General features: G+C 44.6%; 1 protein-coding gene across 2 annotated transcripts in view; it reads left to right on the top strand.

Moving 5' to 3' along the window:
• Positions 1–7,639, top strand: part of LOC144797635 (procathepsin L-like) — a 36,998-nt gene extending 29,359 nt beyond the window's left edge. For both annotated transcript variants that reach the window (XM_078668329.1, XM_078668330.1), the window contains exons 6-8: positions 2,913–3,081; positions 4,970–5,084; positions 5,971–7,639. In XM_078668329.1, the coding sequence (XP_078524455.1) occupies positions 2,913–3,081; positions 4,970–5,084; positions 5,971–6,070 (384 nt within the window). In that variant the 3' untranslated portion in view covers positions 6,071–7,639. The remainder of the gene's footprint in view (positions 1–2,912; positions 3,082–4,969; positions 5,085–5,970) is intronic.
• Positions 7,640–12,681: the final 5,042 nt, after the last annotated feature.

The following is a 12,681-nucleotide window of genomic DNA, read 5'->3' as shown; positions in this document are numbered from 1 at the left end:
ACGGGTTCTGGCAACGTAGCTGCCTATTAAGAGCGCATTTAAAGTACTTGAATTTGGTCAGAAGTTCCACCTGCAACATTGTATATTGATGAGAAGCCGCTCACATATTTGCCCATTGGCCAGAATGCATTGGTGAAACCGGCCATTTTATATGTCTTATCTCAGCTATGCCATAGAGACAAGGCACTTTAAATCAGACGCATGTTAAGCGCCACCATGGCATAGACGGTAAATTGTCTCCAGCAGAACTAGAATTTACTAAGGAAAACTCTAACAAATAACCAAACCCATAATTTGTTCACAAAATGTTTCACTTTGGACATATATTTAATGGCCAGGTATAGATCACTAACATCTCCACTTAGACAGCTGTGACATTTTTGGGGTTCTATAAATCCAGTTGTGTAAATGTAACCTGAAGATATATAATGACCTTCATAAAAAAAGAAATCAGCTTACATCTTTAATATCTGGCAGTCCAAATGGCAAAGGCCCCGGCAAAGCACGGCATTTCGCATGCACCCACTGGAGCGCGCTTGAAATAGGCCAGTAGAAACATTGTGACCTTCGGCCCCCGTTCATGCAGTGACCTCACGCAATGCACAATAATGCTGTTGCAAGTGAGTGTCTGGACAGGCTTGACAGGGTTTCTTTTTCCCTGGATTAATTTTCTGGGTTTGGGTGGTTCCTTAGTTCCGGTTTAAAGTATGTTCCTCAAGATGATTCCTGGCATATTGCCCCACATCAGAATTTTCAATCGGCATCAGCCTGATGCCGAGGGCAATATGCCAGGAATCATCTTGAGGAACATACTTTAAACCGGAACTAAGGAACCACCTAAACCCTGAAAATTACTCTCTACGCCCTGAGGAAGCCTCAGGCCGGATGGCTGTGTAAAGGGGGCGAAACACTCGTTGGCTGTCACTCCTTTCTTGACTCGGATCTATGAAAACGAGTTTCACACACTGATATCATTAAAAAACTCTTATTTTGCAAACCTTGCATTGGAATTTACTCCAGGGAAAAAGAAAACCTGTCAAGCCTATCCAGACACTCACTTGGAACTACATTCTAGATTGGGGGGTCAGTGGTCTCCCCCTGTCACGGACAAGCATCATCACTATTATTTGCTCAATCAATATGGCTAGTAAGGGTTCGGGACAGATTACCCTTTCCTCTCCTACAATTATGCACAATAATGCTGTGTTCATCTCATGAGTATGTAGGAGTATGTGCAGAACAGCAAGTGACGTGCAAGCAGGGCTCGAGTCGGGGTACCACGCGGGTGGACGGCGTCCCCCCACTTATTTTACGGGGTGGACGGCATCCCCCCTGCCAAACAGCTGGACTTCCCTCTTTGGCCTCTCCGGGACGAGAGCAAGCCACCTTTCGTGACGTCACTTCCTCTCGTGATGTCACTTCCGGTGACCGCGTCCCCCCACTTCTTTTTTTAGGACTTGTGCCCTGCGTGCAAGCATTCTGTAAAGCTGCTCATTATGTCGGCCATCTTCATTGTAATGCTTCTGGTTGAGTCAGGCTCTCCACAATGTGGTCTTTGAATTTCACATAGGTCAGTACATTCTGCTGCCTGTTTTCTTCTCTCTCCATGAAAGATGGATGACATCAGTGGGTAGACTCGAGGAGAGGGCATGGTTTCTGGAGTTCTTGTTCTCAGGCACACAGGGCACAACTACAGCAATTGGTTGTACTTTGAGGAATTCATAAGTACCAAGGTATTACTAAAACCCCATTTCTGAAATAGAACATCACATGAATTAAGATGCGCAAAAAACTGAAAAGAATCACTTAATGGGGGTCAAAGCTCACGCCCCTATAGACTGATTTAGATATATTTGTTTAGACCCTCTTCCAGGTGGTCTGAGTGTCCTTTCAAGAAGACAAAACATTCAAATAATATCTGATCAGTGATACATCTAGGCCAGCTTGAGTGGTACTGTACAGGAAACTTGGCCGTTGACAACACAGACCCGCGTCCATATCAGTGCTGCATATTACGTCTGGTGATGTCATAATTCTTCTGCTTGGAGCTGCTCTGGCGCCACCTGTGGCCTCTCCTCAGGTATTGCAATATTTTCTTTTGTATCCATTCATCACACTGGAATATCTCTAAAATTAGAAATGGTAGATGAAATGGAGTCGTGAGAAAATTACTTTGGAAAAATAAGTAGCGTTTCCACCTCTTCGTCTTATTTTGTCTCTACATGTATCTGTCTTTAAATTGCTTTTTTTTTAGCCCATCCATTTTTCAAATTATCTAAAAAGTAACAATGCTATGCTGAGTAAAAACAGCTGGAAAATGACCAGATGAAAAAACAATCTGTGTGGCTTGAGGGTTGGGATAGGGTCAGACATAACAGGGTCAGGCGTATAGGGGAATGGAGCGATAACAGATTAAGATGTGGCCCTTGGCAGACCAATTTGACAGAAACAGATACATACCTAGTAAGGAGGGTATAGGAATTGAATAGTGCTTTATGCCATAATATGATTGCCTCAAAGCACTGAGGATGGCAGGAGAGATGGAAAATGAGGGACTGGAAGAGCGCAAAGTGGGCAGGGGGCAAAGAGAGGGAAGGGCATAGACAGCATTTTGTCCAGGTTCGCTTTATAGAGATACTACATTAGTAAATACATACAGATTTTCACAGGATAAGGCCTGCTTTACTTGTGGTAGTTTAGCAGCCATATTGTGTGGTTGCTTTGCTTCAAGAAAAAAGCTTTTTCAGAAACTAGATTTGCATTTGTTCTTCCTGCTCCTTTCCCTGCTCAGCTCATGTTGATCTATGATTGCTTTCTAAAAGCTATACATTGGAGGAAAATGCAGCAGGGACGCCATTTTGTGTCTGTTTAGATGGGAATGTATATTTATTGCATCCTTGATTCTTGCATAGGATGACCAGACATGCCAGTATAATCCTGCCCACAAGGCTGGCAACTGCTCCTCCTTCGTCGGCGTCCAGCGTGGCAACGAGTCAGCCTTGGAGGCGGCCGTGGCAACCGTGGGTCCGGTCTCGGTGGCTGTCTACGCCAGCCTTTTCACCTTTCGATTCTACAGATCAGGTAACTGAAGACAAGTACACAAATTAAAATATAAGTTAACTAGGTGACTCCTGGGGACACCATGTTCTGAACCTTTCTTTTGCAAAACTGCTGTAATCTTGAAAGGTTGATCTCGTTGCTCCAGCCGAGGTGCCCAATACTACAATTCCCGTAAAGCAGCAGTGATTAAATAAAAGTCTAGTACTGGAACATGAGGCTCTTGGTAACTTATATCTGGTGGCTTAGTGGACTAATACATCCACTGTAGGGGTCTGTGTTCAACCTCATGGTTGCAGGTTCAAATCCCAGCAGGTCCACTCAGCCTTTCATCCTTCTGAGGTCGATAGAACGAGTACCATTGAGTTGGGTAACAATAAAACATCTGTTATTCTGCGCCAAGATACCCTTCTGGGTGAAAATGCGATTTACAAATACACGTTATGTTATCTGCCATTCTTAAATTTGGGGAACATGATTGCCTCAAAGGTGGGAGAATTTCCAACAGGTCGCGGTAGGACAGAGTCACCCTTATCTGTTGTGGCCTGTGAGAACTCATCCCATCCTCCTCCTACAGTAATGGTAGGGAAACTTCCGAGCCAATAGTAGTAGTAGCAAAGTAGTAGTAGTAGTGGCACTTAGTAGAACATAGTAGAACATATCAAAAGGAACCGTGCAGCAACAACTTCACGTGATGGCATCATTACTTCCATCCTTGATAGCCTTATGGTTATCTGGCTTATAATTGTTAAGCATGATGGTACAGAGTTCTTGTTGAATGCAGTAAGCAAATAATGTTTATTTCTTTGCAGTTAGATGCTGTTATTTAATCTCAAGTTCCTGTCATGGTGTTCTCAGGACCTTGTTCTAATGTTCTCAGATCCTCACCGTGCAGCTGTGAGCTCCTTGGCCTTCTGGCGTTTTCCCGTGTCCTATAGTCTTCGTCCAGGTGTTCTCAGGTCCTTCTCCTGGTGCTCTCAGGTGCAAACACTGAGGTTGGGGCCAATTTTTAATCAGTGTGTAGGTGTTCAGGGTTTCAGGAAGCTTTCTTTGGGTCTTAGGAGAGATGGTGAGCATTCCAGAGGATGGTGCCCTGGATGTGAGAAATTCCCCACCTACCTTCTATACTGGAATGATTGTGAGGCCGGTATCCTTGGAGGGTCTTGACTAAGTATCGTAGGCTTTGAAAGTTCTTCCTTCTTATAGAGCAGATCCATGATATTGAGGGCTCATGATAGGTCCCGTAGTGGTTTTCGCCCATCGTCATGGTCACAAAACTGGAAACCACCAAGCAGGTCGTTGAACTTGAGATGGAGCGGAGCGGTACCTAAACGCCATTCCAGGTTTTTGGTGATGCAGGGCACTCAATAAAACAAATGTGTTTTTAAAAACAATTTAATATCTCTACATACAGAAATTTCTTCCGTTTGTAACCATCTTGCCATCAGTTTATTACTTTTCGCGCCAGGATACTCAAGAGTAGTTGTGCGCGCTACAAATACCAATATAACATAACATATAACATCGTATCAAACAGTTATTACTGTTACCTAAATGGGACTAATACTCTTCACCAGCATGTAACTGCAGACGTCGATGAATATAAGTGTTTGTCTCACTTTGCTGGCTTGCCAGCATTTTTAGGGCTGGGATCATGGTCAGTGCTCATAAAGTGAGGTAAGGCAGCAAATGCAGGACGCCACCTAGTAACAGTGCCAAGTTATTGAAAAGGCCTAGAAAATTTTTAAGACCACGAGGAGTTCTCCAACAGGCAGATTACTATTGTGTCTTGAGCAGAAAGGAGCTTGGAGATATACAGGGTTTAGAGCCCATCTTTGGTTTTCTCAAAAGTGTAATGTTGTGGCCTAGTACAGTGTTATCATAACAACTCTCATTGTGGTCGATTTTGCAGGTGTGTACTACGACCCAGGGTGCACCGGCATAGTGAACCATGCCATGCTAGCTGTGGGCTACAACACCACTCAAGTGAACCAGAAGAATGTGGACTACTGGTTCATCAAGAACAGGTATGACCTGAGGACTTATGACGTGGGCGTGGCAACAATACAGTGCATAATTAAAAAAAAGAAAGTGAAATGACTCAATGATTTACTTAGGGGCTGCAACCAGTGCTGCTGAACGCTAAAGTTGCTGCTTTGTCTTGATTCCACCTCATGCCTCTTTCTTCCACCACTCTACACTTCCTGTCTCTTTATCTCATGAACACCGAGGCTGGCTGGTCTTGATTCCACCTCATGTTTCTTTTTTCCACCCCCTACACTTCCTGTCTCTTTATCTCATGAATACTAAGACTGCCTAGTCTTGATTCCATCGCATGCCTCTTTCTCCCATCAATGTAGACGTCCTCTCTATTTATTTCACTCTTATAAAGTCTTTTCCATCCCTACTTTCTCTATTTATCACTGTTTTCCCATTTTTCTTTCCTCTTTCTTTCTTGCCTTTCGAACTGTCTCACTTTCTCTTGCTCTGGGGCTAGGACAGATAGTGAAAAATAAGTTGAGGTCCAATAAATTGGCTCAGTTACTCACCACCTGCTACCACTGGCACAAATTAAGCACTGCTGCAATGCCATAGGGATAACATGACAACCATTAATCCCTTAACCTCTGATGCAGTGGCTCTTATCAACTTCCCTATGTGGTTCTTAGAGCCACTCTATTTTCCCTTAACTATAAGGCTGGTATTCAGCAACTTTTTTTTCTTGTTTATCACTTCTGAAGAACTCTTCACTCTTGGGCCTTTTCACCCCTTGCCCCATACCCACATGGTTGCCTAAGAGTTGCCTCTGGTGACTACTCTTTATCCAGCATGTGTGTGGCAAGTACTCAACATAACCTCATTCGAAGAGCTGCATAGTGTCACCAAGTGCCTTCATTTTCTCTTTCTCTACAGCTGGACAGAGAATTGGGGTGAACAAGGCTACCTGCGTCTGAGGAAGGGGGCCAACAATCACTGCGGAGTGGCCAATCAGGCGTTCTATCCTGTTCTGTGAGGGTCCTTGAGAGCCGGACCCTCACTCATGGATCGCACCATCCGAGCTTCAGATTGAGTGGTCCAAGGCCAGATTGTCCATTCTGTCACTGACTTTTTCCAGGAGGCTGCGGGTTAAGAGGGCAACTTTGAGAACAGGATGGCTGTCAGCCATGACCCAACCATGCCACCATAGCCCATCATAGTTGCAACTTCTTCACAATATTTTTGCCCTAGCTGATTTTGTCATCTGTCTGGCCCTTGGGTGACCCTCCACCCCCATCTTGAGCTTTCTTGACCTAGTTCACTGCCTTTAAACAAAAAATCTAATTATTTCATTCATTTCCTGTAAGTGGGCAATCCAATCATATAACTCAATCCTTGAAGATGCCCTTGCACTATCTCATGATCTAGTTTTATTTTCAAACATCCTATGGGTTGCTATTTCACCATTTGATCTGAGATGGTCTTTTCTCCATCCTAAAGGCAGGTCTTTATCTATCCAGACACTGGACATTTTTTTCTCCAGGGTAAGCCGTAGCATGCTCCACATCAGTGGTTCGTAACTTTCTGACTTCTGTGGACACAAGCATTTAATCATTACAGGAACCCGGGGACCCTTAATGAGTCATTACTGGAAGCCGGGAACCCTGACCTAAGTATTTTTGATGATTTGAAACACAAAACAAAAATACAGAAACACAAAACAAAAAATACAGAAATATGCATTCATCAAACAAATATGTAAATGATGAAATATTTTATTTAATCCACAAGCAATTATAAAAAATCTGAATTTTAATGGGAAGGATGGAGATTTCTAAATTGAATTTAGGCCACTCATTGTCCATACTATATTCTGTTTAATGAACTTGTACTTCTCAAAGAATCAATCTGCGGATACTAACAATTTTAAGCCTCAAATTTCAAATACCTTTACAATTTATAGAACATTTTAAAAATATGAACTTTAAATTTTGCTTCTATATTTCTATACACTTTATTAATTTTCCAAGCAGTCGTGGACCCTCTGATTAGGCCTAGTGGACCCCCAGGGGTCCCTGGACCACAGATTAAGAAGCGCTGCTCAACATCATCTGCCCTACTGTGCCACTCAATCCCTGCCAGTTTGGCTGGGAATGCTTTTTGACATGGCGCGGAGGAGCACTTCCGGTAAAAATGAAATGCCAGCTGGCTGCCAAGCCCGGGCTCAAATGCTAAAAAACAAAAATAGGCCATTGCTAATTTTTTCTACATGGGACTCCATGCCTTGCCTGCCAGACATGGACTCAAGATGAGGGCTTCATCTCAGCTCCTGAGAAAGCGGCCATCTTGGGACCCTGCAAACCCAGCGCCCCGAGAGCCATGCTGGGAGGGTTGAGGTGCCCCTACCTAAGATGAAGTGTTAGGAAGTATTTTGCCTGGTGAGTTTGTGACCAATACAGTTGCGCAAATGAGGAGAAGATTAAGTTATGTGAACCCCCAATATGGAGCTGCACCTTGCTTTTTTGACGTTGTCTGTCTTTTGTGCTTTGCATTTTGCCCCGCTGTATCAGGGGCTGTTTGTAAATAAAACTTGGAGTGTATGACATCTGCCAGCCTGTTAGTGTGTTTCATTTGGGAGATGAACATGGAGGAGTTTCTGGGCCCAAAGCCAGAATGGAGGCACTTGAATTTGTATAACCTACTTAACCTAATACTATGCCCAGGGCCACTGGAATTCTGCAATACTGCTGAGTGTTTTGCACAGATATAGATTTACTGCATTTGCCACATAACCCAACATTTGATGCATAATCTGCAGGTTTTAACAGCAAAATCTGTTTCTAGCTCAAACGGTTTACAAGTTACTAAACACTCAACAACGTGCAGTGGAACACCCTTTGCAAAGGTTGATTGGTCTCTTTTTTTGTTGCTTATTGCTTTAATTAGGTCTTAAACCTGTACTAATGAGGTGCAAACTATGCCAGACAGTGTTAACATGTGTAACAAGCTTTGGCAAAGTCAATAGGTCTCACCTATGCAAGGGGTGTTAGCTTTGCCAAAGTGTTTCAGTCATGTTGTTCACCAGCGTGGCTGCTGTTCGGCGTGGCTAAAAATGTGTGACATATAGGAGAGTGATGTGGAGTATTGTAGAGTGGAATGGCAAAAAGGTGAGTGGTGTAGAGTGGACTGGTGTAGAGTGCATTTGCATAGAATTTTGAAGAGTATAGTGGCTTACAATGCAGCGTCATAAAATGCAGTGGTAGAGTGCAGTGGTTCCGAGTGGAGTGGCAGAGAGTGCAGTAGCGTAGAGTGCATTTGCATAGAGTAAAGTATATTGGTGTGGTGTGGGATAGAGTGGAGTGCTGCAGAGTGCAGTGCCATAGAATGTCATAGAGTTCAGCGGCAGAGAGTGTGGTGTTGCAGAGTAAAGAGTTTTACAGCGCAATGGTGTAGAGTGGCGGAGAGTGCAATGGCATAGAGTGATGTGACAGAGTAGAGTGGCATAGAGAGCAGTGGTGGGAAGTACAGTCTTGCAAAGTAGAGTGGCATAGTGTGCAGTGGCATACGGTAAATCATTTCAAAGTAGAGCGAAGTGGTGTAGAGTAGAGTGGTGCAGGGTAGAGTGAAAAGTGGTGTAAAGTAGAGTGGTGCACAGTAAAGTGGCGTCGAGTAATGGCATAAAGTGGTGTTGAGTGCAGTGGCATAGAGTGCAGTGGTGCAGAGTAGATTAGAGTGGCATACAGTGGACTGGCATAGAGTGCTGGGGTGTAGAGTGGAATGGTACAGACTAGAGTGCATTGGCATACAGTGTATTGGCATAGAGTGCAGTGGCTGGAGTGCATTGTTACAGTGGTGTGGATTGGAGTGGTGCAAAGTGGAGTTGTGCACAGGACAGGGAAGTTGCCTAGACTAGAGTGATGTGGAGTGCATTGGCGAAGAATGCTGTGGTGTAGAGTAGAGAGGCGTAGAGTGCATTGGCATAGAGTAGAGTGGTGTAGAGAGGCATAGAGTGAGGAGGAGTGGTGCAGAGTAGAGTGCAGTTGTGTGGTGTAAAGAGGAGTGGTGCAGAGTAGAGTGGCATAGAGTGCGTAGGGCCTCAAGTAGTTTCTGGAGGCCCATAGGTGACTTTGCAAGCAAAAGAGTGTAGTCAGCAAACATGAGCGCCGGAACCCGCATGCCTCCAAGACGAGGGGCTTCACTATCACTACTATTTAAAAAAATCCTCTAAATTATTTCAAAACAAGGTAAAAAGGGTGGGGCCCAAACACAGCCCTGCCTGACTCCATGCTTGACAGGAATGGGCTCAGTAACCTCACCCAGCCTACCACATCTGATTTGCGCATAGTTATTCTGATGTAGTCTCTCTATTATACTGCACAGGTAATAAGGGATGCCCAATGCATTTCCACAACCCAGTTCTGGGTACCACGTTGAACACAGTTCTAAAATCAACAAAAACTGGATAGAGCCTACCCTTCTCAAAGCTTACAACCTTCCAGAAGATCAACTTTAGTCTAAAAAGCTGGTCAACAGTGGAAGTATTGGCTCAGAAGCCCGCTTGAAGGGCACAAAGTTATGTTGTTCTCTTCAAACCAGTGCTGAAGCCTGCTTAATATCATCCTGCTAAAAAGTTTCAGGGTGATATCTTGTAGGCTAACTGGCCTATAGTTGGCAGGTTCCAAGGGGCACTCTTTTTGTAAATGGGAAAAATCTCAGCCCCAGCCCACGTTTTGGGAATGCTGGTTCCATTTAGAATAGCATTAAAAACCATAGTAAGATCCGGTGTCCAGACATCTTTTTCAGATAAAAACAAACTGATCACCAGGGATCTTATCTATGCCTGGGGCTTCGCATGGTGCTATATTTCTTACGTCTTCTCTTATCTCTGTACACATTATCAAGGGAAAGTCTTCTGTGTGCCAAAATACAGGGGGGTAACTGGAAGTTCCGGGACTGGGTCCTCATCTAATTGTTGATGGTATAAATTTGTAAAATGGGCTATCCAAGCCTCTGCCGCTCAATTATTGTCAATGTTAGATCTTCCTTACCTGTCCCCAGTTGCTAATAAGTTCCAGAATAGGGTTTGGTCGGTATCCCTTGCGGCAGCTAGGAGGAGTCCTCAGTTTTGGCTATCCCATTCAGTCTTTGCTTTTACAAGGACTGTTTTATATGCAGTAATCAGAGCGCTCTTGGCCATACTACATTCTTTGCTAATCCAGGATGGTACACTGCTCCTTGGCCATTGGCTGCTGGCTTCTTGGAAAAAGTCCACCTTTAGGCTAGTAAAAAGGGAGTTATATATGTCTTCAACCTTTGGTATTGCTATTTCCTCAAAATGCCCTGGCTTCAGGGTGCAAAGTGTCTCCAGGGGTTGTCCCACCTTAGTATATATCGATCTCAGGACACTCTCGGGGATAGCCACTGCAGACCTAAGAATTCTACATTTATTATTGGTTAACTTGCACCTCACGCTTAGTGATTGAGGGAGAACTAGCCGGATTTGTACTAGTGGAAGTTCCAACTCCACCTCAAGCGCATTGTGGTCATTATTGTGCCTATGCACCACCACCATGTCCTCTACAAATGGCCAAAGTTTAACATCTAAGAGGATGTAATTGATAAGGCAAACACTGCCTAGCCCTATTCTATGAAAGGTATGGATACCCTTTCTGTCAGATTTAGTTCTTCCGTTACAATCTCAAATCATGCAATTCAGGGAAAGGGCGTTTAGTTGTATCGCCAAGGTTGGCATAGAGTAGAGTGGTGCAGGGTAGAGAAGTGTCAAGTGGAGTTGTGCAGAGTGGAGTAGAGTGCAGTGGTGTGGTGTAAGGTTAAGTGGTGTCGAGTGGTGCAGAGTAAAGTGCAGTGGCGTAGAGTGGATTATGCATGGTGTGGAAGCACACTGCTATTACAGACAATGCGCTTAGACATACAGTTTTACAAATAAAACTATACATTGCACAACGATAATGTGTGGAAATGGCATCACCTAGTGTTTTGATTTGTTTTGATCATATTAAAGTATATATTTCCGACACACTTCGGAATTGACAAAAAATGGGCTTTGCTAATTCTGATATATTCTGAAATACTTGCACAGTTCATTTAAATGTTGCTTTGCACTAGACAAAACCATCCTACCCCAAACCCCACCCCCGTATCCAGTGAGATTGTCACATCAATCCTCTCACTTTGATGTCAGAGAAAGAAAAACAAGCTTCCTCGGAAGACAGAGCCTGACTTTTTGACCTCTGTCTTTGAATCCATAGCAAATGCCACATGATAAGAACAGATTTACAGGCTTGATTACAGAAAGGAGTACTTGTGGAAAAATACAAGGAGAGGTAGTGTGAACCTGCTTTGCTCCTCGGGAGGAATGACCTGAAGCTGGGCGGCCAAAGCCAGCTAATAGAAAGCCAGAAAATGTGAGTTACAAACCACAAAGCCAATGTTAAGCAAGAGGCGGGGTGCATTCCCAATGAAGCTTTCTGAATGTCCCCAAGATGTCTTTAGCAAACCAAACAGCTGTGCTGTCTGGTAGGCTTCGACCTAAAAAGGGGTATTACGAAGTCAGCACTAGGAACAAGGACAACCTTGGGCGGGTGGATGGGAGGCGGAGATGAGGGTGTGACGGAAGTGACAACACAATCAATGGCAGGAGGGGGCAACAGGAACAACTGAGGGATTGAGTTTGGGGGGGGCAGCACGACAGACAGCGTAGGGACTGTGGGCGAGAGGAACACAGAAGAGGTAAAAGTACACGAGGGAGAATGCTGAAAAAGACGCACACAGGTAGAGTGCTTAAACATAGAGCCTGAAAAAGTGAGCAGTGGAAGGAAATAAGTAATGCACCCATTCTTCAGGGAGGGACAAACACAAGAAGAGGAAGGACTACAACAAAAAGCCATTTCAGGTGTGGTGAAAAAACTGTCCTCATCATCTGGTGAGTTTTAGTTGAAGGAGCACGTGGCAGCGGTGGGTCCGCACCAGAAGGCGCAGGGACAGAACCAGCAAAGATCTCTGGATGAAGGAATTGTTTGAAGGGGATGCTGGTATGGCTACGCAAAATTCAATGTCAATTGTGACAATTTTCCTTTTTGCACCATAAAACAAATCTGGGGTCCGCAGTCACATATTGAGCCCACCTTGAATTCAACAAGCCTTGGAGCCAGGCAGAGGGATGATTCCTCCAGTGATTTTTAGCACTATATATTTCAAGAAAAGAAAGGGGCAGATTTACAATAACTGGTGCATCCCTGCATATCAGCAGGGATGCGCCAGTTATTGTGCGTCACGGCTCCACCACCATGGATGCGCCGCATTTAAAATGCGCCGCACCTTGGGGCAAAAACAGACAGATGCGTGACATATCTGTGCCGTAGAGGTGGCGCATTGCTGGAGTTGCGTTGCAAGCGCGACGCAGCTCCAGCAAGGCTCCGGGGTGCCCTATCTTCAAAATGCTGGGTCAATCCTTACGCCTGCTTCAAGCAGGCACAGGGTTTTGACGCAGCATGGGCTTAAGAGTGACTGAGTGAAATCTTGTAGATTTCACTCAGCCACTTTTAGGAGGCGTTCCCGGTCGAAACGCCCCCCCCCCCTGCGCCGGAACGCCTACTTCTGGCGCAGGGCTTTAAAATGTGACGCATC

The sequence above is a fragment of the Lissotriton helveticus genome, chromosome 12 (genome assembly GCF_964261635.1).
Source record: "Lissotriton helveticus chromosome 12, aLisHel1.1, whole genome shotgun sequence".
NCBI classification, from domain to species: domain Eukaryota; kingdom Metazoa; phylum Chordata; class Amphibia; order Caudata; family Salamandridae; genus Lissotriton; species Lissotriton helveticus.
This window is presented reverse-complemented; position numbering and strand designations above follow the sequence as displayed.